General features: G+C 40.4%; 1 protein-coding gene across 2 annotated transcripts in view; it reads right to left on the reverse strand.

Moving 5' to 3' along the window:
* The window catches only part of EIF2B3 (eukaryotic translation initiation factor 2B subunit gamma), a 146,343-nt gene that overhangs the window by 57,832 nt on the left and 60,980 nt on the right, over positions 1-27,531 (reverse strand). For both annotated transcript variants that reach the window (XM_060083102.1, XM_060083095.1), the window contains exon 5: positions 21,407-21,518. In XM_060083102.1, the coding sequence (XP_059939085.1) occupies positions 21,407-21,518 (112 nt within the window). The remainder of the gene's footprint in view (positions 1-21,406; positions 21,519-27,531) is intronic.

Consider the following 27,531-nt stretch of genomic DNA (forward strand, 5'->3'; position numbering starts at 1 on the left):
GAGACAAAACTCCCTCCCCAGAATCATCATGTGTGCAGGAGAAACTGAGTTGTTTTTATCCTGCTCATTGCATAAGTTATAGCAAAGGCCAACTGGGAGTTCTATTCCCTGACATGCTCATAGTACAACGCTCCTTACCTAGAAGAATGAGTAGAAAAAGGCAGATAGGTAAAGAAACAGATTATGGTAACTGCATGTTTAAAAAGTGAAATTCATCTAGACACTTCATGTGGACACCTTATTAGACTTCCAGCACTGCTATGAATGGGACTGCAAGGATTTCTAGCCTAGTGGGAGAACTGGCATATATGCTGAGACAGTCCACAACAACCTAGTGAAGAAAGAAAGCCTCCACTAACCTAAACTGAGTATGTCCTAATAGTTTATATGGCTATACAGAATGGCTTTTTCCAAACCAAACCGAGTCCAAACTTGGGGACAGGAGAATAGCAAGGAATGGGAACAGAATGACGAAAATTCAATTGGACAAAAACTCAAAATACAGAAGAAACTTAACTCTAACATACGCTTCTCTTTGCATAAATATAAATGTTGACAGGTGAAGGAAATGTCATGGATGCCTCCTGAATTCAGATGCCAGGAGATCTGAAACTTGAAACAATGACTCATAAGAACCAGAAGCAACAATTCCAAAGAGGATAAAAGCCTTCTATGACAACTTAGCCATCTTGAAGTGTTCAATGCAACAACATAAACAACTTCTCTCTTTGAAGACCTTCAGACAATCACCTTCTATTTTGTTTGGCAATCTTAAACATGTTCCAACAAAGAAGCATCTTCTCTGCCACTAGAAGAGCCAGAGTTAATTCCCTACTGCCTAATCATTACAATTTAAAAGAAACTAGAGACGAAGGTGTGCTTGAAACCACCAAGGTTGCTCATAAGTAGAGGAAAGAGAGTGATCTATGAAGCATGGCTACTTACTAGTTATCTATAATTCTAATGAGACAGATTTTGGAGTAAGCACCTATTACATAACTACCTGGTAGCTGTTTTATAGGAAGGCACCTGCCATACCACCCCAAATGCCTGATCTTGTTGACACTGTAAGTCGCAGGAATGACAAATGACAAATTCTTGATTGTTACCTGAAAGAAAAGCAGGAGTTAGGTGAAAGGGGTGGAGAAAATGAGATGGGCACTCTGGGCAGAGAAAATAGTACATGCCAAGACTCTGAGGTAGACTGGTGAGTATGAGGAACTAAAGTCATCCAGGACCGCTAAAACACAGAAAACAAGACGGGGAGAGGCACAAGATGAGGCTGGAGAGGTTTCAGGCCATGTTAAGGATTTCTGTTTTTATTCTAATCTTGAGACTAATGACCACTTGTATTCTGTGATATCACTGGCTTAATAGTGAGCTAAGTCAAAGTTGAAAGGCAGCTTGGTGTAGTAAAAAGAGCACTGGACTAAGAGCCAGGATTCTAGTTCTGGCTTCATCACTTAAATATGGCATAATCTTTCTTCATGTCAGTTTCTTTGTTATAAAATGGAATACTGTGCTTCACAGAGTCTGAGAGTTTTCTGGAGCTGCTTCGGGAACTGCTACAGGAACCTGAATCAGAATAAATCCCTGTTCTATGTTTCATATCTCAGGCTTCTATGTAAGATTTTTTTTTTTTTTTTTTTTTTTTTTTGTGGTACGCGGGCCTCTCACTGTTGTGGCCTCTCCCGTTGCGGAGCACAGGCTCCGGATGCGCAGGCTCAGCGGCCGTGGCTCATGGGCCCAGCCGCTCCGTGGCATGTGGGATCTTCCCAGACTGGGGCATGAACCCGTGTCCCCTGCATCGGCAGGCGGACTCTCAAGCACTGTGCCACCAGGGAAGCCCAACAGTTTTTGTTTTGTTTTTTTAAAGTTTATTTTATTTATTTATTTTTGGCTGCATTGGGTCTTTGTTGCTGTGCGCAGGCATTCTCTAGTTGTGGTGAGAGGGGGCTACTCTTCATTGCGGTGCGCGGGCTTCTCATTGTGGTGGCTTCTCTTGTTGTGGAGCACGGGCTTTAGGCAGGCGGGCTTCAGTAGTTGTGGCATGTGGGCTCAGAAGTTGTGGCTCACGGGCTCCAGAGAGCAGGCTCGGTAGTTGTGGCACACGGGCTTAGTTGCTCTGTGGCATGTGGGATCTCCCCAGACCAGGGCTCGAACACGTGTCCCCTGCATTGGCAGGCGGATTCTTAACCACTGTGCCACCAGGGAAGCCCAGTAAACGGTTTTTCGATTTTGTTTTTGAAGGCATTACCCCCAAGGACAAAGATTAGGAGAGGAGAGTACAGTAACAAAATTTTAGAAACTGTAAAGAAGGATAGTGGTCAGAGATTTAGCATATCTAAGAAAGCTGAATCCTAAACCAGCCATAAGGAAAGCTGATTTGTACTGCAGAAGCCCTGAAATGATCAGGAATTGGTAGCACAGCTTTTAACCACCTAGAAAGGAGATTGGAAGACTTTTCTCTGAACTCTGTCGCCAGTCAAAAAAAAAAAAAAAAAAGACTTAAGAATAGTGACATGGGGGTTCTCTTATAAATAACCCTATCTATCGTAAACAAAACCCTCAGAATGGGAGAAAATATTTGCAAACAAAGCAACCAACAAGTGATTAATCTCCAAAATATACAAACAGCTCATATAGCTCAATATCAAAAAGAAAAAAATAACCCAATCAAAAAATGGACAGAACATCTAAATAGACATTTCTCCAAAGAAGACATACAGATGGCCAAAAGGCACATAAAAAGATGCTCGGGCCTCCCTGGTGGCGCAGTGGTTGAGAGTCCGCCTGCCGATGCAGGGGATACGGGTTCGTGCCCCGGTCCGGGAGGATCCCATATGCCGCAGAGCGGCTGGGCCCGGGAGCCATGGCCGCTGAGCCTGCGCGTCCGGAGCCTGTGCTCCGCAACGGGAGAGGCCACAACAGTGAGAGGCCCGCGTACCGCAAAAAAAAAAAAAAAAAAGATGCTCATCACTAATTATTAGAGAAATGCAAATGAAACTACAATGAGGTATCACCTCACACCGGTCAGAATGGCCATCATCAAAGAAATCTATAGGACTTCCCTGGTGGCACGGTGGTTGAGAGTCCACCTGCTGATGCAGGGGACGCGTGGTTCGTGCCCCAGTCCGGGAAGATCCCACATGCCGTGGAGCAGCTAGGCCTGTGAGCCATGGCCGCTGAGCCTGCGCGTCCGGAGCCTGTGCTCCGCAATGGGAGAGGCCACAACAGTGAGAGGCCCGCGTACTGAAAAAAAAATCTACAAACAATATAAATGCTGAAGAGGGTGTGGAGAAAAGGGAACCCGCCTACACTGTTGGTGGCAATGTAAATTGGTACAGCCACTATGGAGAAGAGTACAGAGGTTCCTTAAAAAACTAAAAATAGGGGACTTCCCTGGTGGCACAGTGGTTAAGAATCCGCCTGCCAATGCAGGGGACATGGGTTCGAGCCCTGGTCCAGGAGGATCCCACATGCCGCTGAGCAGTGAAGCCCGTGCACCACAGCTGCTGAGCCTGTGCTCTAGAGCACACAAGCAACAACTATTGAGCCCCTGTACCACAACTGCTGAAGCCTGTGTGCCTAGAGCCTGTGCTCTGCAACAAGAGAAGCCACCACAATGAGAAGCCCACGCACCACAACGAAGAGTAACCCCTGCTCGCCACAACTAGAGAAAGCCCATGTGCAGCAACGAAGACCGAACGCAGCCAAAAAAATAAAAACAAACAAACAAGTGAACAAAAAACTAAAAATAGAACTACCATATGCCCCAGCAATCCCACTCCTGGGCATATACTGGAGAAAACCATAATTCGAAAAGATACATGCACCCCAATGTTCATTGCAGCACTATTTACTATAGCCAGGACATGGAAGCAACCTAAATGTCCATCAACAGAGGAATGGATAAAGAAGATGTGGTACATATATACAATGAAATATTACTCAGCCATAAAAAAGAACAAAATAATCCCATTTGCAGCAACATGGATGGACCTAGAGATTGTCATACTGAGCGAATAAGTCAGACACAGAAAGACAAATATCATATGGTATTGCTTATATGTGAAATCTGAAAGAAAGGTTACAAGTGAACTTATTTACAAAACAGAAGTAAAGTAGAAAACAAACTTATGGTTACCAGGGGATAAGGGGGGTAGGATAAATTGGGACATAGGGATTGACATATACACACTACTATATATAAAATAGATAACTAATAAGAACCTACTGTATAGCACAGGGAGGTCTACGCAATACTCTGTAATGGCCTATATGGGAAAAGAATCTTAAAAAAAAAAAAAGAGTGGATATATGTATATGTATAACTGATTCACTTGGAGGTACACCTGAAACTAACACAACATTGTAAATCAACTATACACCAGTAAAAATTTAAAAATAAATAAATAAATAACCCTATCTGTGTCACTTTATAGATGTAAGAGTTAAAAGTATAGAACAGTTAAAGTTTCAGTGCCTATACTGGACAAGACACCTTGGGAAAGGCTCCTCCCCCCTCCTCTCAAAGAACTGCAAAGTGGAGAAGTACTCTAGGAGTTACAGCTGGTAAGTAGCAGTGGGGATACTAATATAGATAAACAGCACGTATTTCAAGACTTTCCACACCATCAGGAAAATAATCAAGAATGTGAACCCATTTTTCATCAGCTGCAGTCCCAGAAATAGAGATCTGGCCATGATCTTTGAGGCTCTGACTTAAGTTTCTGTCTTTTTTTCCAAGATGAACGTGTGAACATTTTATTCCATTTTAAAAGATATTGTTGAGAAGCTTGTTTTAATATTTTCATTACCCTTCCAGTAATAAAACCCTTGACTAGTATTCAAAAGAAAACAACATAACATTGGAGAAAAGCTACATGATTTTCTTATTAAATATTTGGCACAAATACCTTTACTTATGAGTTATTAAAAACACATGTCTTTCAGAAATAAAATGGGAATTTTAGAGCTGAGCAGTGGGGGGGGGGCTTTAAAGAACAACTAAGCCAATTTCAGCTGGGGAAACTGAGGCTTAGACAAGCAAAGTGATTTGCTCAGCGTCATACAGCTTTTGTCTCAAGACTAAATTCTAAATTCTCTGGACTTGAATTTCTAGTACCATGCTCTTTCTATCAGTAACATTCTTTTCCACTACATATAGTGCCTTTCCAAGTCAGTAATGCATCAATTCGACATGTGGCAAAGGTGTTGTGCTTTCTCCAAATCCACTGAGGTAGTACGAATTTGGGGCCAGTGGAGTGAAGTCACCAGTACTGTCTGATGACAGAGGGAGAATGCTTCTGTACCTGACCATAGGCTCAGCAGGACTCCTATTCCAAGTGTCTTACACTATCTCACTTTCCAGGACCAAATATGCCTGAAGCCCAACAAAACAGAACACTCTCCTTGCAATCAAGCAAATACTCCCTCCTCTGCTGGAAACAGAGAAAACAGACGGGATGTACATTCCATCATCACTGTCCTTTTCTCCTACAACCAATACGTATAAAAGAAAACTATAAAACAAGAGGTTTCTGGCTCTCTATATACACAAATGCCTTTTCCAAGATAACTTGGTGACTTCCCAATAGGAACTAGCCCCCACCTTTGGAAATTCAGTTTGAAAAGAAAGACAGGAAGTATTGTATTCTGATATTCAAAAAGTGCTTGAAAATCTGAATCTAATTAACTATCCCACCATCTCACTGAGGCGAGGAGGAGCCATAGGAATAGTGCCATAGGAATGGGAGGAACATTTTTTTTTTTTTTTTTTCTGTACGCGGGCCTCTCACTGCTGTGGCCTCTCCCGTTGCGGAGCACAGGCTCCGGACACACAGGCTCCGCGGCCATGGCTCGCGGGCCCAGCCGCTCCGCGGCATGTGGGATCTTCCGGGATCGGGGCACGAACCCGTGTCCCCTGCATCGGCAGGCGGACTCTCAACCACTGCGCCACCAGGGAAGCCCTGGGAGGAACATTTTTACTGCTCATTTATCCAGCCAGCTGCCCTATTACAGCTATACACCAAAGACCCTGAATCACTGGGGGGTAGATTACAAGTTAGAAGAATGGAATGGAGAGAAAAAAAATCTGCCAACAATCAAATGTGCAACCTAGGGCCTCCCTGGTGGCGCAGTGGTTAAGAGTCCGCCTGCCGATGCAGGGGATACGGGTTCGTGCCCCGGTCTGGGAGGATCCCATATGCCGCGGAGCGGCTGGGCCCGTGAGCCATGGCCGCTGGGCCTGCGCATCCGGAGCCTGTGCTCCGCAACGGGAGAGGCCACAACAGTGAGAGGCCCACATACCGCAAAAAGAAAAAAAAAAAAAGAAATGTGCAACCTAGTCTTAGGAAACTGGTAGAAGATCTGGCCTTAATGGCCCCAGCATTTACCCAAGGCCCTGAGCTCAATAGGTATGAAGGAACAATATACCTCCATCTGCTCTTCATTTTCACCTTACCTCTTGGCTGTGTCCACCTTCTTTGATCATATCATGCTCAAACCTTGCTCTCTTTGGCAGGGACCACTGGGACTATGGTATTTACTAACGGTTCACCACATGGAGCAATAAACTAGTTCCCAGGGAGGGTAAAGAGAAAGCAGGAGACAATCTCCACCTTCTAGCTGTAATTATAGAAACACATGACTCTGGCTTCTAAGAACTTTATGTCTAAACCTGCCAAATCTAATGTTGCATAAACATCAGTGCTTGATGGATGCATAAATGAGTCAGGTCCCTTGTTTCACATAATAATAGATGACCACAAGTAGTTCTTTCTGCATTCCAAAGGACAAAATCCTTTACCCTTTGGAATTTTGTCAACCTAGCAATGCAACGCTGCATTTCTTTTTAGGTCTTATACCTTAAATCTATCCTGCGTACTGCTGTCAGACTACCTTTTCAGAATCCTGAATTATAAATATTATTTCTCTCCTCAAAATGTCTTTAATAATTCCCCAGTATTCAAGGCCCTCTATTTTTTTTTTTTTTTTTTTCGGTACGCGGGCCTCTCACTGTTGTGGCCTCTCCCGTTGCGGAGCACAGGCTCCGGACACGCAGGCCCAGCAGCCATGGCTCACGGGCCTAGCTGCTCTGTGGCATGTGGGATCCTCCCGGACCGGGGCACAAACCCATGTCCCCTGTATCGGCAGGCAGACTCTCAACCACTGCGCCACCAGGGAAGCCCAAGGCCCTCTATTTTTTTAAAAAAATAATTAATTTATTTATTTTTGGCCGCATTGGGTCTTTGTTGCTGCACACAGGCTTTCTCTAGTTGTGGTGAGTGGGGGCTACTCTTAGTTGTGGTGCGCGGGCTTCTCATTTGTGGTGGCTTCTCTTGTTGTGGAGCACAGGCTCTAGGTGCGTGGGCTTCAGTAGTTGTGGCACACAGGCTCCAGTAGTTGTGGCACGTGGGCTCCAGTAGTTGTGGCATGCGGGCTCAGTAGTTGTGGCTCGTGGGCTCTAGAGCGCAGGCTCAGTAGCTGTGGCGCATGGGCTTAGTAGCTCCGCGCATGTGGGATCTTCCCGGACCAGGGCTTGAACTCGTGTCCCCTGCACTGGCAGGCGGATTCTTAACCACTGTGCCACCAGGGAAGCCCAAGTCCCTCTATTTTTGTACCAACTTAACTTCCCAGCCTTATCTCCTAGTGCTCCCCAGTAGGGATCTTCCATTTGGGCTAAACTGTTCCTAAACAAGTCTTGCATACCCTGCCTCCACACCTTTGCTCAGAGCATTCTCCCCACACAGGATTCAGCTTCCCATGTCCCTTTCCATATCAGATCCAAATCCATCCTTCAAGTCCAAAGTATTCTATTACATTTTCCTGACCACCTCAGCCCCTAGGGTTTGATGCTTCCCCTGAGTTCTTAGAACACTGTTGGCCATAATTGTTCAGAATCTGATATTGTTTGCTATTGTTCGTTAGGCTTTTATATGCATAATCTTACTTTCCACCAAGGCTAATGAACTCTTTGAGATAGTCTCCTGCCTCCTTAAATACCAAAACAGTGGTTTAACAAGAGGAGGAAACTCAATAAACATTTGCCGGTTGAACACTGTGTTCCTGAAAAGTAGAAAGCATAAACTAACAGAAAAGGACCAGATCTGTCACTAACTAGATAATGATATGGAATAAACCCCTTTTCCTTTGGCTTTCAGTATCATTATTTGAAATATAGGGGACTGGACCAAACGACCTTCTAGCTGTGACAGTTTATGATTCTAAAATATCTATAAATAAGATCATATTTTCAATACATTAAGAGATACTCTTTCATTGCATCTTTATGTTGAGGTCTTCTAAAAAATAAAGAAACCCTCCTCTGTTTCCTAAAATTTGATTTTGATAAATGGTTTAGGAGAAAAAAAATCTGTAACAAACCCCTTGCTTCTTTTTTCACAGAAAGAATTCCAGATCCAGTCAGCTATATCCTGACTGCTGTAAGAAACAAGCTGTGTTAACAAGGTCCCATCACAGATACTCTTTATAGAGAGGGAGAGGAAAACAAACAAACAAAAACAACAACAACAACAAAAACCCAACTCTAGTGGGGCTGGTAAACTACAGCCTGCCAGTTGGATGACCCTGCTGCCTGTTTTTGTAGATAAAGTTTTACTGGAACACAGTCATGCTCATCTGTTACATATCTATGGATGCTTTTGTGCTGTAACAGCGGCGTTGAATAAATGCAACAAACACCAGGTGGTCTGCAAAGTCTAAAATATTTACTACTTACCCCTTACAGAAAAAGTTTGCCAATCCTTGTTCTATACCTCAACATTCATCACAGAGTGCCAAAGCCCTAGATTACAGACTCAATTATAGCTGGTCACTAGGTGATTTCCAACTTATTCATTCAACAAATATTTACTGAGATTTCTTATTACTAACTAATCTTCATTTATTTCCTCATCTGTAAAATGGCATATAATAGTATCTACTTCATAGGGTTATTGTAAAAACGCCTTTAACACAATGCCAGGCACAAAACTTGAAAAACCATAGCTGCTATTGTCATCATCGTCATCATACTCATCATCATCATCACCATAATCATCATCACTACCACCACCACCATCACCACTACCATCACCATCCTTTCCTGATGCTGTAGGAAAAGTAGGCTCTCTCTGATGGCCATGACCACCTAAATGAAAGGAGAGAATCCTAGCATCTCTGTGGCTTGACTTCATACTTAGGAAAGAGCTATATGTTGACAGCACTCAGACTGCAATCACAAGAATACAGGAAATGTCCTTTTGATATGAAATGGCAGTTGACCCTATAGGCTTCTGACACCAGAAATAACAGACACTCAATATCTTTTCCAGAGTTTATCAGGAAGACAAATATGATTTGAATTTATGAACACCTCTCTTGAGGACTTAGAGCTTGCTTGTAGTCCCAAACTCAAGCGACATTAAAAAACAATGTGAGGGCTTCCCTGGTGGCGCAGTGGTTGAGAGTCTGCCTGCCGATGCAGGGGACGCGGGTTCATGCCCCGGTCCGGGAAGATCCCACATGCCGTGGAGTGGCTGGGCCCGTGAGCCATGGCCCCTGGGCCTGCGCGTCCAGAGCCTGTGCTCCGCAACGGGAGAGGCCACAGCAGTGAGAGGCCTGCGTACCGCAAAAAAAACCCTAAAACAAAAAACAATGTGAAATTAAATGAGTCCACTGACTTATCACTACCTTCCAAATCAACCATTTATCCAGATTTGGTAACAAACAAATTTTCTCACTTTTTGTGAGAACTATGATTTTTTTAAAAGTCCAACAGCCTGAAATACGTATGTAGTTTTTTCTAATTAAATCCAACAAGCAAATGTTGGATTGAAATGGGTGTCTACTTTTCCCTATTACAGTGTTGGTCATGTCTCTCTAACATGCATAGAAGTTGTCTGAGGAAATAAGTATGCTCTATGTTCTTTTTAGGATCCTTCAAAATTCTGGATAGGAATCCTAAGTGATTCACTGGTGGAATAAAAGATGATTTAAAATCAAGTGCCAACATCAACTGATAAATAATGGATAACTCAAATGTGATATAACCAAACAATGAAATATTATTCAACAATAAAAAGGAATGAAGTACTGACATAAGCGATAACACAGATGAACCTTCAAAACATTAGGCTAAGTGAAAGAAGCCAGTCACAAAAGGTCACATATTGTATGATTACATTTCTATGAAATGTTCAGAATAGGCAAATATATATATATATACAAAAAGTAGATTAGTGCTTGCCTAGGGCAGGAGGGGAGAACTGGGGAGAAATTGGGAGTACCTTAATGGGTACCAGGTTTCTTTTGGGGGTAGTAAAAATGCTTTAAAAATGGACTGCGGTGATGGTTGCAAAACTCTGTGAATATATTAAAAACCATGGAATTGCACATTTTAAATGGGTAATTGTATGTTGTGTGAATTATACTTCAATAAAGCTGTTATAAAAAAAGGGAAAATCAAATGCTAGGACTTCTGTCTTTCATCTAAGATTTATAAAGCTGGAAAGAGAGTTGCTCTCATTCTAACAACAACAACAAAGAATAAACTACAAAATCATAACTTTTCTTGAGCTCATCACAGGGCAACCAAGTAGTGAGAAATCTAAGGAAAGACAAGAGACTCCAAGGAGAGATGAGATATCAACACTGGCTCACATATGGCACAGCACGGAAGGAAGACAGGGCTACCATACAAGTAGATAAGAAGAATTCAGTTAAAATTCTTAAAGTGGGCTTCCCTGGTGGCACAGTGGTTAAGAATCTGCCTGCCAATGCAGGGAACACAGGTTCAAGCCCTGGTCCGGGAGGATCTCACATGCCATGGAGCAACTAAGCCCATGCACCACAACTACTGAGCCTGCGTGCCTAAAGCCCGTGCTCCACAACAAGAGAAGTCAAAACAATGAGAAGCCTGTGCACCACAACAAAGAGTAGCCCCCGCTCGCCGCAACTAGAGAAAAGCCCTCATGCAGCAATGAAGACCCAATGCAGCCAAAAATTAAAAAAGAAATAAAATAAATTTATATAAAAAAATTCTTAACATGTTTCTTCTTTGTTTCTTTCCCCCCTCCCTCCCTCCCTTCTCTCTCTCCGCCCCACCCGTTCTTTCTTTTTTAGCTGTGTCACGCATTATGTGGGACCTTAGTTCCCCGACCAGGGATCAAACCTGCGCCCCCTGCATTGGAAGTGCGGAGTCTTCACCACTGGACCGCCAGGGAAGTTCCAAAATTCTTAACACATTTCTAAAGGCTGAGTGGTAACTAGCCTGAGAGGATACCAACCCAGAGACCATAGACACATGAGGTATTTGTACTTACTTTTCTCAAAGACACAGAACTGTGTACTACAAAGAGTAAAGTTTACTGTAGGTAAATGATACCTCAATAAACCCAACTTAAAAAAAAAAATCTAGTGCCAGGTAATTAGAAACAACCTAAATGCCCAGCAATACTAGATATGGTTAATAAATGATATATATTCATATGACAGATCATTATACAGCTATTGGAAACCATGTTAAAAAACCAAGAAGACTGTGGTAGTCAGGATAATGGCCCCTCAAAGATGTCAACATCCTAATCCCTGGAACCTGTGAACATGTTACCTTATATGGCAAAAGGGAATTTGCAGATGTGATTAAGTTAAGGATCTTGAGATGGGTGGATTATCCTAGATTATCCTGGTGGCCTGGTGGACTCGATGTAATTACAAGGGTCCTTATTAGAGGAAGACAGTCAGCTAAGTACTTTCTAACTGATACGTCATTTAGTTCTCCAGAATCACCCAACCCTGAATGCTCAAATGTCAACATATTAGGCCTGACTGCAACACCACAAAACTAGTGGGCTGCCATTTGATTTATTTGGTCCTGCAAACATATCTATGGTGTTGGGCAGATGTTGCCTCCATTAGCTGGAATCCTCTCCTTCCGCTATGAACATGACCTGTAGCCCCTGGAAAATGAGAATCAGAGTTCCAAGCAGCAGTTTCAGGTGCTGGATCCACTTTCATCACTGCTTCCATTTATTCCTAGGGAGCTGGAAAATTCCTTTGCACTCTGATAAACCAAATAACTATCCCTTTATCAAATATTTATAGAGCAGCACTATAGGGCCACAAACTGGTAAATTGAAAGGAGTGTCTAGTACAGTGGTTTTCAACATTGGTACATTAGAATCACCCAAGGAACTTTAAAAAAACGCTCATCCTATGCCAGACTATTTAAATAAGAACCTCTAGGGTACATCAACATTTTAAAATATGCTCCCCAGGGTTGAGAACTGTTGGCCTTGTGAGAAAGACAGACAAGAAATCAATGCTTACAGGAATGTGAGGCTGGAAAGACTCTAATTGAATGGATATACATTTTTTGGTACATTCTCAGTCAGGAGTTATAAGAGGCACAAATGTTATTAGATACCATTCATCACAGTTTTTATACATGCAGAGGCCAGTGCAACAGGTGTGCTTTCAGAGAAAAAAACCATCCAGGAAGTTTTATTCTACAATTGAAAGAATGATCACTCCAAAAGTGAGAGTTTGCTTTATCAGGCAAGGCAAACCACAGGGAAAACCATGTTACTGTGTGTTGAAGACTGGATTCTCTAGAAGTGATGATGAGACAGAATTTAGGGAGCAAGATGTTTATAAGGGATCAACACCTGAGTAAGGAAGGGGAGGAAGCAAGATTGGGTGGAGGAAAAACTGAGATGTAGGTTCTACAAAGCCTTGGCCAATCCAGCAGAGTTCTGAAGCAAGTATTGCCTGTCAGAATGGCCGAGCCTTTACACCTCTTCCTCATTCAGTCACAGGATGCAGGCTGCACCAGCGAGGGCATAACCTCAGCCAATGTGATTCTGTACAGATGAGATAGATCCTGAAGTTGGTGACAGCTAGAGGCTGTCTGTGGACTACACTCCCTATTGCTAAGTAATGAGTCCTTCCTTCAAGGGGGACCTAGGCAGCTTATCTCAACGTTTATCATTCGGCACTATAACAATGGACACCATGGGCGAAGAGGTAATTCTTCTTCTCAGGAATTTATTCTAACCCAGGTCTCTCGCTCTCTCTCTCTCTCTAGGAACACAAGAAAGAAAAATTAGGACTATCTGTTGACCATATTTAAACAACAAAAGCCCTTGAAGTTTAGTAAGACCATAGGATGACTGTCCATTGTCCTTATGTTTTGGGTTGAACTAGTGGTTTGTCCAAGGTCTCAGCAAAGGCATCCAGCTGAGGCAGGATGCATCCCACATGCAGCCACTGATGTTCCCTACTTCAAGGATATGTGGGGAGCAAACTGAGGTTGAAAGGAAAGGAACTATATCCTATTTGAACACCCCTCCTCCTCCCCAGATGTCTTTCAACTTCATTGTTTCTAAGAAACCTCTTGATTCAAAGCCTAGAGATTTAGGATTTTATTGGTCATCTATAATTGTATAACAAATTACCTCAAACTCAGAGGCTTAAAATAACAAACGTTTGTTATCTCACAGTTTCTGGAATTGGGGAGTGGTTTAGCTTGGTGGTTCTGACTCAGGTTCTCTCATGAGGTTGCAGCCAAGCTGTTGGTCGGGACTGCAGTCATCTCAAGGCTCTACTGGAGAAGAACCTGCTTTCAACATGGCTGTTAACAGGTCTCAGAATACCTGCTTCCAAGCTCATTCATATGGTTGCCGGCAGTCCTCAGTTCCTAACCATATGGCTTCTCCATAGCCTACCTGAATGTCCTCATGACATGGAAGCTAGCTTTCCTTTTCCTAGAGCTGTGTCATAACGCAGCAGCTGACTTCCCCGGAGTAAGTGATTCAAGAGAGAGCAAGAGAGCATGAGTGGGCACCAAAGACAGAAGCTGCAGTCTTTTTATAACCTAATTTTGGCAGTGACATCCCATCACTTCTACCACACTCTATTCACTAGAAGCAAGTTCCTAAGTCCAGCTCATGCTCAAGGGGAGTTTTCTTCAGAGGAAATGTATCAAAGAATTTATAAATATATCTTTAAAATTACAACAAAATTAAAACAGAATAGAAAGGTTTGGAGTTCAGTTAGGTTTGTTTTTGCAATCGGGTAAGAAAGAAATAAAAAATCCAACAAAAGCCACTAGCCATGTCCACTGCAGAAAGTGTTTTAATTCAGCAAGAGTAAAGACTCTCCCCAGCTGCAATACTCCCCAGCAGGCATCTACGTCTACTAAACCAGGAACGCCACTTCCCAAAAGCAAGAGCAAAGTCAAATACAGTAAATCCCCTACATGCGAACGAGTTCCATTCCAAGACCATAAAGATTTGTCATCTTTATGAAGATGACAAATTCATAAGTCCAACAAAGTTAGCCTAGGTACCCAACTAACACAATTGGCTATATAGTACTGTACTGTAATAGGTTTATAATACTTTTCACACAAATAATACATAAAAAACAAACACAAAAAACAAAGAAAGCTTTTAAAATCTTACAGTACAGTACCTTGAAAAGTATAGTAGTGCAGTACAACAGCTGGTGTACAGGGGCTGGCATCGAGTGAACAGGCAAGAAGTTACTGACTGGAGGAGGGAGAGGAGGTGGTGGTGGAGCTGAAGGATCATCAGCAACAGGAGACAGAGGGCAAGGTGCAATTTCACTCACGCCTGACGCTGATGGAATGCACGTTTGCATCTTTGAAAGTTCGAAACTTGAAGGTTCATATGTAGGGGACTTACTGTACAGAAATGTCTTCATTCACTGGACTGTATCTTTAGAAATAACAGTACCCTGAATCCTCCTCACTTTAGGTCCTTAGGCTTAATCAACAAGGTAGTACATGTTTTTCTTGTTTTTAATACTTTTTAAATTGGAGGGCTTCCCTGGTGGTGCAGTGGTTGAGAGTCCGCCTGCCGATTCAGGGGACACGGGTTCGTGTCCCAGTCTGGGAGGATCCCATATGCCGTGGAGCGGCTGAGCCTGCGTGTCCAGAGCCTGTGCTCCACAACGGGAGAGGCCACAACAGTGAGAGGCCTGTGTACCACAAAAAAAAAAAAAAAAAGGAGGAAAATTTAAAATACAGAAAAGTACAAAGAAAAAAAATAATCATCATCCATACTTTCACGTTCCAGAATTAATTATTACTGTCTCAGCAGAGATGTTTTATTTCTTTGTTTCTGTTTTAACATAAATATCCCATTTGTTTTATGACTACTATGGCTTCTCTATCACTAAATTCTTTATTTTGATCGAATTCTTGGCTGCCTTCATTGTCAAGAAGTTTTATTTTGTTCCCCCCCACCAAGGACTCATAGGTGCCACATTCTTGATTCCTTTCATGTTTGAGAATGTCTTCCCATTTATATATATATATATATTTTTTTTGCGGTATGTGGGCCTCTCACTGTTGTGGCCTCTCCCGTTGCGGAGCACAGGCTCCGGATGCGCAGGCCCAGCGGCCATGGCTCACGGGCCCAGCCGCTCCGCGGCATATGGGATCCTCCCAGACCGGGGCACGAACCCGTATCCCCTGCATCGGCAGGCGGACTCTCAACCACTGCGCCACCAGGGAGGCCCTTCCCATTTATATTTGAATGATACCTTCACTATTAATAATATTCGTGAGGTCCACTTTCTTTTTCTGAAAACACAGATTGTGTTCCTCTGCTTTGCAATGTAGTGAAGAAACTGGGGATATGCTTAATTTTTACTCTCATATAAGTGATTAGCTTTTTGTCTCTGGACGCTTGAAGAACTCTTTTTTTTTTTTTTTGTGGTACGCAGGCCTCTCACTGTTGTGGTCTCTCCCGTTGCGGAGCACAGGCTCCGGACGCGCAAGCTCAGCGGCCATGGCTCACGGGCCCAGCCGCTCCGTGGCATGTGGGATCTTCCCGGACCGGGGCACAAACCCATGTCCCCTGCATCGGCAGGCAGACTCTCAACCACTGCGCCACCAGGGAAGCCCTTGAAGAATTCTTTATCTAGGGATAAGTTTAGTAAGTTTACTAGGATACAACTGGCCAAATTTTCATAGAACACAATAACAATATACTCTCAAAATCTGTCAATTTTTCACTTGATTCAGAAAATTTTATTATATCTTATTTTTAATTAAAAAATTAAAATTTAAGTTAAATATGCACATAAAGAGATAAATAGTCTCTCAAGGTTTACAATGAAAAATTTCAGTCTTCCATTCCCTTTCTTTCCCATTTTCTGTCCCCCAGAAGCACACCATTTCAATTCTTTTAGTGAATCCATTTAGTATTTCTACTCATATTTCTAATAACATTCTAATATTGATATTTCTTCATTTTCCAATTCCGACATTATCTGTTGATTTCCCACTATGGAAGATGAGGATTTAGCTTCCTTTCATCACCAGCCTGCCTCCACTACATACACCTGTACTTCTTGTATTCTCTACCTTTCTAATATAATTGTTTCATTATTTTGGTTAGCTTAATAATCAATGTTTAAGTTATTATGACTTCAGCTTTAGGTATTAGCTATTAACTATGAAAGAGGAAGTTTATCTCTCTTTTCTTCCCTCATACTTCCAACAGACTAAACTTCCCTCCCATTATTCCAAAGTAATTGTATCATAATTTTGGCTAGATAGTCAGTGATTACATTATTATGCATATATAACATTAGTTACACCTGAGCCATTTAGTAACTAATGTTTTTTTTTCCTGAACGTTTTTTTTTCTTGGCTGTGCCATGCAGCTTGCAGGATCTTAGTTCCCCGACCAGGGATGATTGAACCTGTGTCCCTTGCAGTGGAAGCTCGGAGTCCTAACCACTGGACCACCAGGGAAGTCCCTCCTGCACATTTTTGTTCTTTGCCTTGGCATTACTTGTCTTTTCATTTCTTAGTTTTCTAGATACTTATCAATAATTCAACTCCAAATTAAGTGCTCAAAACTCCTCTCAAAATGTCGACGCACATCAAGTATTCTATCATTTTCATCAGAAGAAATATGAACATTTTGAAGAAAATTTTCTCAAATCTTCCTGACCTATTCCAATCTGGTCTGGTTGCCATCTATCCCATATACACAGGTGTTATCCTGGAATCTCCCTTCATCATTATCCTAGGGATTCTTTTTCCTATACCCTATGTCTTTCTCTTTCTAAATGTATGCCAGGGTTTTGGTGTTCTATATCCTCTTGTAGCTTCCTGAAACAGATGCATGGAAAGCAAATGCCTGAAAGGTTCTTACTCTACTCTCATACTTGATAGTTTGACTAGATATAGATTTAAGAATTCTGAAAGCATTCTTCCCTTATTTTATAGTTTCTAGGGTTGCTGTTAAGAAATTGAAAGTTATTTTAATTCCTTTATATATGATATCCACCCTCTTCTCTGGAAGCTTGCAGAATTTTCTCTTTGGTATCAGGGCTATAACATTTCACAATGATAACTTGCTATGTTTCTTTTCATGCATTTTGCTGCACACTTTCCTTTCAGTCTAGAAACCCAGCTTCTTTCATTCTGAGAAATGTTTTTTGTAACAGTTCACTGATGATTTCTTCCCTCTTCATTTTCTCTGTTTTTTCCTTCTGGAACTCCTAATATTCAAATATTGGAACTCCTTGGCTGCTCCTTTAATCTACTTATCATTTCTCTATTTTCCATCAATTTGTTGTTTTATTCTGCTTTGTGAAAAATTTTTCCAAAAAAATTTCCTAACTTTTCTATTAAATTTTTCATTTTAATATCAGCACTACGTGTTCTCTAAATGTTCCTTTTTAAATATAGCATCCTGCTTTTGGGTTCATGAATGCAATATTCTCTCATCTCTCAATGAGGGCAAGGATTTTAGTGTGCTTTGTTCACTGCTGTGTCCCTAGCTCCTACAACAGTGGCACTCAGATGCTCAAATATTAATAGTAAATGTTACCTTTTTGGAGTTTTTTTCTCTCTGCATAATTTCTGTTTCCTTCAAGTTGATTTTTTTCCTATTATTGTTTTTTTTTCCCCACCTGTTTATTTGTTCTGGCCTCTAAATCTGGTAATCCTTGCTTTTTTTGGGTCCAACTTCTAAGACTGGCACAATAAATATGTGATTGGGAGCACTGAACATGTGGTGGACTTTGTCAACTTTGAAATTCAATGTAGTTAGAGCCAAGAAGTATGTCATCTGCTGGGAACTCCCTGATGACTATATCTTTAGGTCTCTCCTTTTGGACTCAGCTACCACAGAGAAGAATCTTCTAATGTGCTTGTTTGACATGTGTAAGCCCGGCTGCTAGTATTTAGGAGCCAAGTGGAAGAAGGAAGGTGAAGACCTCAGAACACACATTCACTTAATCCCCACTTTCCGCATGGTACCTCCAACCTCATCTATGCCTGGTGCCCCAACCCAGAGATCCTCTATTTTACCCTCTTCTGAGAATAAATCTCCAGTCTCTTACTAGAGTTGTGAGGTCTGGGGGAGGAAATCTAAGGATCTACTTTTTAGACAAACTTTGAAGTAATCCTGTTTTTAGCCTCACTACTAGATGTACTTGGTGCTGTTGAATCTTAATTCTTTTGAGAGTTTTATAGTGCAAATCAGCTTGCATCTCAGCTTTCCCCACTTCTGGCTTAGCATTCAGCTTTCTCAGGTATGCTAAATTGTCCTGCTTTTCTGCTTCCCAATTTCTGGTGTTGCTATTTCCTTTTTCATTTTCTTTAGCCTTCTGGATTTACACCCTTCTAAAATCCCTTTACTGTTGTCTTAGTGGGGTTTCAGAAGTCATATTTACCCAATCCTTACAACTTGATATTAAAATCCTTAAATTAAATTGCTTTACCAAGAATCCCTTATATCTTTGAATGCATCTTTTGGTCACATGTTCAGTTCTCTATTTCAGAGACGTTAACTATATTGAATCATCTTTGTCTTTTATTTCTATTAGATTTTAATTTCAATTATTTTCATTTTCATCTAAATTACTGAAAATCTTAAACTTTTCCTCTATGAATATAATTTGATTTTCAGTGGTGTCAGTTCTGCTCTTTGCTATTTTTAAATTAATTAATTAATTCTGTAATTAAGTTATTTGGTCCTCAATTTATTTTCTTAGTTCTATAATATCTTCTTTTATCTCATTTTGTTGTTTTATCATCTCATCACTGAACTCTTACTTATGAAATTCATATTCTACTGAGTTGTTTTGCAGTGGTAGAATTGTATATTTGTAAGGAAATTCTTTCTATTCATTGAGTTATGTTTTTCTCAGGGCAGGTTTTTTTTTTTTGCAGGGCATTTTTCTTGCTTTCATTTTTGCTATATATTTGCACAGTTGACACACTGATTCTTTTGGTCTTGTTCATGCTTGTTTTATTTATTTTGATATATTATAGATGAATTCTTATCTCTCATCCTCATGTATCTGAGACTGGCTACCATGTGAGTGCTGCTTATTTTGTATTCTGTGTACTTTTCTATGGCTTCAGGGAATGATGTGAGTGGGAGGGATGGAAAGGGTATAGGGAACTCACCAAGGTACTGTAGAGTCGTTGTCCAATTATTTCTCTTTCCTGAGATTCTGTTAAATATTCTTGTTTCATTCCACATACGTAAGGGGTTACCCCATTCCTATGGAAGGACAGTCTCCAGCTTCACATTATTTCACCTATTCATTTTTTTAGGATTACATCTTTTGTTTCTGTTAAAGAGTCAACCTCATTGTTCGTTTTCCCTGCTGCATCATTTACTCCCTATCAGTTGTTCTCACTGCTTCTCAGTCAGAAGAAGATAAATGTATAGATATGTACTCAGTTTGCTTCTTTCCAGACCTGGAGCTGTTAGTGAGAATTTGCAGGGTTTCATTAACACATCAGTATGGCTTCTGGGGAGTGGTGATAGGGTGGAGTTCGGAGCCTACTGTTATTCCCTTCTGTTCCTCACCAGAATCTTGTTTCTTTCCTTGGCCACCAATTTTTAAGCTTTATTATGTTTGATTATCTTACTGTGTTTGCTACTGTTGAAATTTCTGCCATTTTTAAAATTAATTTGTTTTTCACATTTAATTAGAAACTAGTAGTAGGAAGCTCTGTGATGCAATCTGAAGCATCCACTTTAATCCACAAGTGTTTCTTTGCAAGGCTCTAATATAGAACTCTTATCCATAAGGGTAATTGGGCCAACTGAAGCTAGAGTTTAATTTCATTTTCATTAAAATATATACTCTGAAATATGTCTCCTACCTCTGTTGTGCTGGATAGCAAAACAAACAAACAGGAAAAAACCCACCAACCAGTAAGACATTTTTCTTTCCCAATTACTCCTCTTACATTCATTTCATCCAGGCTCCAAACATTTATTAAGCATTCCTATGTACTGGCATCAGGCAGTAAAGCTCTGAGTATAGTGGCTTCTGAGCAAGCAGTCAATAAAATGCTGATTGAAGAAAATGTGACGAGGTTGCCTAGGTGCAGCCATTAGGATGGCCACTGTCAAAAATATAGAAAATAACAAGCTTTGATGAGGATATGAAGAAATTATATCCTCATCATGGTTGGTGTGATTGTAAAATGGAAAACAGTATGGAGGTTCCTCAAAAAAAAAAAAAAAGGAACTATCAAATAATCCAGCAATCCCACCTCTGGATATATATCCAGAAGAATTCAAAGCAGGATCTCAAAGGGATATCTGCACATCCATGTTCACTGCAGCATTATTCACAATAGCCAAGAGGTGGAAGCAACCCAAATGTCCACTGATAGATGAACAGATAGAGAAAATGTGGTGTATACACACAACGGAATTTATGCAGCCTTAAAAGGAAGGAAATTCTGACACATGATACAATGTGGATAAACCTTGAGGATATTATACTAATTAAGTGAAATAAGCCAGTGACAAAAAGACAAATAGTGCATGATTCCACTTATAAATGGTACGTCAAGTAGTCAAATTCAGAAAAACAGAAAGTCAAATGGTGGTTACCAGGGCCTGGGGAGAGCAGATAAGGGAGAGTTGTTGTTTAATGGATACAGAGCTTCAGGTTTGCAAGATGAAAAAGTTCTGGAGATCTGCTTAACAACAATGTCCACATACTTTTAACACTACTGAACTGTACACTTAAATATGGTTAAGGTGGTAAATTTTATGTTGTGTGTTTATCACAATTAAAAAAAAAAAAAAGAAGTTCTATAACACTGTCGGAAAGACAGTCCTGTTCCCTGTTCTCTCCACAGCTGCTCTGCCCCGCTCCTGTGCAGGATTTGATTCTACCTTGGCAGGAAAAGACACAGGGAAAAGCTAAGCTTGTGTGGTGAAGAAAAGCCTCCATTCTATCTCATGGGAAAACATTCACATACTTTTGTCAATTTCACACAGTTTAATCTAGTTTTCATTCCCTCTTTCCCATCCACTGGGTGGCTTTATTTTGTTTTAAGACAAGGAGAATTGCCAAAAAGAAAAACCCCAGGGCTTACTTCTGCAGGACGGATCCCTTAATGACCAGCTCCTCATCCAAGTCTGCTTCATTAGCCATGAAGAGCAGCCTCTTTCCTGTGCTGTCCACTCCAATGAAGTCACGCTGCTCCACTGAATCACACACAAAAAAGGAAAATCAAACAAAGCCATTTGCCCCACCTGTATGACTAAGTCAGGGAAGAGGGCACCTGCTCACATTGCTTTTAGAACCAAATACAGGAGTGAGTGCTATGTAACACATACTCACCACAATGTTTAAAACATGGGCAGTCAAAGTTTTTTTGTATTGCTCTAAAGGATATTATTAGGTTAACTGGTGAAGCCTGAATAAAGTCTGTAGATTAAAGTATGGTACCAATGTAATTTTCTGTTTTAAGAGAGTGTGGGGTGTGGGGGAAAGATACACATTGATGTATTAAAGGCAAAGGGAATCATATCTGCAATTTATTCTCATAAATAGCTCAGAAAAATAATAATTACATATATAATATGTTATATATTCATTAGATTCACATGGAATATATATTATAAGAGGGAAAGCGGGAGAATACTAGAGCAAATGTTAACATTTGGGGAATCTGGGTAAAGGATATTTGCGACCTTTATACTACTCCTGTAACCTTCTGTAAATGTAAAATTGTGTCAAAAATTAAAAGTTAAGGAGGTGATGGATATGTTAATTAGTTTGATTGTGGTAATCATTTCACAACATCTACATATGATGTCAAAACATCATGTTGTATACCTTAAATACAGAATTTTTATTTGTCAAAACTAAATAAGTAGGGGACTTCCCTGGTGGCGCAGTGGTTAAGAAACCGCCTGCCAATGCAGGAGACATGGTTTCAAGCCCTGGTCTGGGAAGATCCCACATGCCGTGGAGCAACTAAGCCCATGAGCCACAACTACTAGCCCGAGTGCCACAACTACTGAAGCCTCCGTGCCTAGAGCCTGTGCTCCGCAACAAGAGAAGCCACCGCAATGAGAAGCCCGCGGACCGCAACTAAGAGTGGCCCCCACTCACTGCAACTAGAGAAAGCCCGCATGCAGCAACTAAGACTCAACACAGCGAAAAATAAAAATAATAAATAAATTAAAAAAAACTAAACCAGTATATATCAAAAAAATTAAAAGTTAAAAAAAAAAAAAAAGAGGGCCAGTCAAGATACTGCTTAGCCAAATTAAGTAGATGAACCACAAGCCCACTGCATGGCACAGAAAGAAATTGCAACTGTTTCTCTGTAAATAATAACCTAGGTTTGCTCACTGTGAAAATGGGAATAGCATTTAAGGGCATCCACATTTAACCAACATTAACTATATGTCTACTATGCACTAGATTTTGTGCTGTGTATGGGAGCACTGAAAGAAAATAAGGTAGATATTTACTAGATGTGGAGAGTTCTCTGGTAGACAATGATCTTATAGGATGCCATATTATTGCTGTCTTCTGTGTTAGATATTTCTTTTCCCCAACAAGATTACAAACTGTTCAAAGGCAGACTTATGATTCCTTTAGATCTCCCACAACATCTAGTGTAGTGTTGAACATTTAATAAAATCTGCTACTAACATCCATACAGTATCTATTTATAGCTTACAAAAACATTTTCACATAGAGGCAGCATAGCATAACGATTAAGAAGAGAGCCTCTGAAGCTAGACCACCTGGGTATGAATCCCACTTATTAGTTGTATCTCTTTGAGCAAGATAATAAACTTCCATTCCTCAGTTTCACCTGTAAAATGGGGATAATAGTGCCTACGCCTACCTCACAGGATTTTTAGGAGAACTAAATGAGTTAATATTTGTAAAGCACTATTTAGTGCTATTAACTAAAACATTAAATAAAATGTTTAAGTTTAAAAAATTAAACAAAATACATGCTCTCATTTGATCTTCACAACAATCAAATAAAGCAATGATTTAATACCTATTTGAAAGGGAGAAACTAAAAGGTGAGCTCTAGGAAAAATGGTATCTCTAAAGATGAATTTTTCTACCTCCTATTGACAGACAATGGCTACTATACAACTGAACATGCTTCCCTGTTGGCTGCAGCTGCCTATATACCTAAAACCAAATGCTTTACTCAAGTGTATAATGTGTTTAGCTCAGGTTCGTGAAAGCATCCATTCCTTCAGATGGTCTCTGGTTATCTCATAGGCAGTGTTTTAATCTGAATAGGGAGAAACTATCATAAAAAATTACATGTTGTTTTTTTCTAATTACCAAGATAAGTGAACACCAAAGAAGGAAGGGTAAATAATGCCAATTTGAAGGTAAGTTTTACAGAGAATTTCAATTGAAACTAAATTTTGCAGAGAATTTCAAATGTCACACAGCAACTCTGACATATATCAATTCATCCATTACATGGAAACTTGAGAATATAACAAAGTCTGCAAAGCTCTGATTACGAGCCAACATTTTAAAAGGAAATAACACAGAGATGTTATTTTTGGATATATTTGGAGTGCTTACCCTATCCAACTCCTTAGGCCCACAAAAAACCTTGAATTACTGAATGTCCTGGGAGCAATAATTCCCAACAAGTCAATTTTTCAGCTATGTTGCACTTCAGTCACATTTCCCTTACTCTCCTGTATGATAAGAGACTAAATGGAAAGAGAAACTCAGCTGTCACAGCTAAGGCCCTAGACATACTAGTGAGTTCAGCTGTGGCAGGCTGGCTCTAAGAATGATAACTGCTTCCTGGCCTGCACACCCTTCTGTATCCCCTCCCCTTGAGTATGGGCTGGCCTGGCTACTTGCTTCTACCAACAAAAAGTGGCAAAAGTAATCAGATGTTACTTTTGTGATTAGGTTACATAAGTTCATAACTTATGTGCTGCTAGAAGATTCTCACCCTTTCTCCTTGGAGAAAGGAGAGGCTATTTAATAAATGGAGGAAGGAAAAAGAGACATCTATATGGAAAACAAGATTAAACTGGATGCCAACCTCACACCATATACAAGACACAATTCTATTTGGATAAAGGAATTATGTGTCAAGCATAAATCTTTAAAATTCTTATTAGAAAATATGTTAAGGACTTCCCTGGTGGCACAGTGGTTAAGAATCCACCTGCCAATGCAGGGGACATGGGTTCGAGCCCTGGTCCGGGAAGATCCCACATGCTGCGGAGCAGCTAAGCCCATGTGCCACAACTATGGAGGCCTCCGCTCTAGAGCCCGCAAGCCACAATTACTGAGTCCACGTGCCACAACTACTGAAGCCTGTGCACCTAGAGCCCATGCTCTGAAACAAGAGAAGCCACTGCAGTGAGAAGCCCGTGCACCACAACAAAGACCCAATGCAGCCAAAAATAAATAAATAAATAAATAAATAAATAAAAATAAAGAAAAAAGAAAACATAAGTTAACTTTGTTCAGAACTTACAGTAGGGAGTTCAAGACACAAAAGATGCTTTTAAAATTTTGGTAAATTTCATTATATTAAAGTTAAGAATTTTTGTTCATAAGACGTTTTAAAGAAAGTGAGAGGGGCTTCCCTGGTGGCGCAGTGGTTGGGAGTCCGCCTGCTGATGCAGGGGATGTGGGTTCGTGCCCCGGTCCGGGAGGATCCCACATGCCGCGGAGCGGCTGGGCCCGTGAGCCATGGCCGCTGAGCCTGCGCATCCGGAGCCTGTGCTCCACAATGGGAGAGGCCACAACAGTGAGAGGCCCGCGTACCGCAAAAAAAATTTTCCCATTTTCTTTTGGGAAACTATATTTGCAGTATATCCAACTGACAAATGAGTGGTAAGAAACAAATCAGTAAGAAATGTGCAAATAACTCATTGAAAACTAGGCAAAATATACAAACAGGCATTTCACAGAAGAGAAAATAAATACGACCAGTGAACAAATACTCAACCTCGAGAGACCAAGGGAATGTACACAAAGATCACAATGAGATAAGATACCATTTTACTTCTGCTCAACTGACGCAAAGAATCTGACAACGCTGAGTGCTGGAGAGTAGATGGAGCAATGAATTCTTTTAAATCTCTGGTAGTTGAGGAAACTGATATAACCACTTTGGAAAAGAGTAAAACTGTTTACCATTACCCCTAAAATTGAACATTCATATATTCTATGACCCAGCAATTCTATTAAGAAACTCTTACATGTGCCCATTAAACAATATGTACATAAATGTTCATAACAGCACTGGTGACAACAGCAAAAATTTGGAATCAATCTAAACCCCCATTGCTTGAAAAGTGAATAAATAAACTGTAGTGTACTTATACAGTGCAATTTTGTATAGCACTCAAAATGAAGAAACTGTAGCTGCCCGTAATATAATATTGGAAAAAGTAAGTCCCACTAGATTACATCCATCATGCTATCTTTTTAAATAAAATTAGAAGCAACTAAAAAATATATCAGGACTTCCCTGGTTGCACAGTGGTTAAGAATCCGCCTGCCAGTGCAGGGGACACAGTTCAATCCCTGGTCCAGGAAGATCCCACATGCCACAGAGCAACTAAGCCCATGTGCCACAGCTACTGAGCCTGTGCTCTAGAGCCTGTGAGCCACAACTACTGAGCTGGTGTGCCACAAATACTAAAGCCCACGTGCCTAGAGCTCATGCTCTGCAACAAGAGAAACCACTGCAATGAGAAGTCCGTGCACCACAACGAAGAGTATAGCCTCTGCTCGCTGTAACTAGAGAAAGCCTGCACACAGCAACAAGGACCCAATGCAGCCAAAAATAAATAAATAAAAATTTTAAAATACATACATATCAATATATATTTTTAGAATACATAAAGCTGAGATAAAGGAAAGCCAAAACAAGATAAATAAGATTCAGTAAGGTGTTGATAATTACCTTAGATGGGGACAATAGTGAGTTGGGAGGGGGTAAGATCACATTGGTAGACGTTTTAAAGTTTGAGTTGAGTGGTGGGTTAAAAAAAAAAAAAAAGATTAGTATTTTCATTTTCTTTGGATATATACCCAGGGGTGGAACTGGTGAATCATATGGTAGTTTTATTTTTAGCTTTCTGAGGAACCTCCATGCTGTTTTCCACAGTGGCTACACCAGTTTACATTCCCACCAGCAGTGTACAAAATTTCCCCTTTCTTCACAGCCTTGCTAACGCTTGTTACTTGTGATGACAGCCACTCTGATAGATGTGAGGTAACATCTCATTGTGGTTTTGATTTGCATTTCTGAAAAGATACATGCACCCCAATGCTCATAGCAGTATTATTTATAACAGCTAAGATACGGAAGCAATCTAAGTGTCCATCAAGTGAATAGATAAAGAAGATGTAATATATATATATATATATATATATATATATATATATATATATATGTATATGCACACACACACACAATGGAATACTAATCAGCCACAAAAAAGAATGAAAATTTTGCCATTTGTAACAACATGGAGGGACCTGGAAGGTATTATGCTTACTTAGTGAACTAAGTCAGATGAGAAAGACAAACACTGTATGTTACCACTTACATGTGGAACTTAAAAAATAAAACAAAAAAGAAAATATAACAAAAAAGAAATAGACTAACAGATGTAGACAACAAACTAGTGGTTACCAGTGGGGAGAGGGAAGGTGGAGGGGCAAGATAGGGGTAGGGGATTAAGAAGTACGAAGAACTATGTATAAAATAAGTAAGCTGAAAGGATATATTGTACAGCACATGGAATATAGCCAATATTTTAAAATAACTATAAATGGAGTATAATCTTTAAAAATTGTGAATCACCATGTTGTATGCTTGAAACTTATATAATATTGTAAACCAACTATACCTCACTGAAAATAAAACAGGCAAACAAAATAGAGAATTACAGTTGAAGAGAACATGAAACGTATTAATAAAATTTCACTTAATTTTTTTTAAAGGTAATTAATCTGAGAAAAAATTTTTAGAACTGAGGACTTGAATTTTCAGATTGAAAGGCCCATTAGCATCCAACACAGGGGATGACATTAAACTATACTAAGGCATATCAATGTGAAATTTTAGAAGTTTAGAAATAATAAGATCCTATAAGCTTCTAGAAAGGAAAAAAAATGGTCTCATACAAAAAGAATCAAGAATCACAATGGTGTTGGATTTAATAGAAAAGCTAAAAG

This window comes from Mesoplodon densirostris, chromosome 2 (genome assembly GCF_025265405.1).
Source record: "Mesoplodon densirostris isolate mMesDen1 chromosome 2, mMesDen1 primary haplotype, whole genome shotgun sequence".
In the NCBI taxonomy this organism is placed as follows: domain Eukaryota; kingdom Metazoa; phylum Chordata; class Mammalia; order Artiodactyla; family Ziphiidae; genus Mesoplodon; species Mesoplodon densirostris.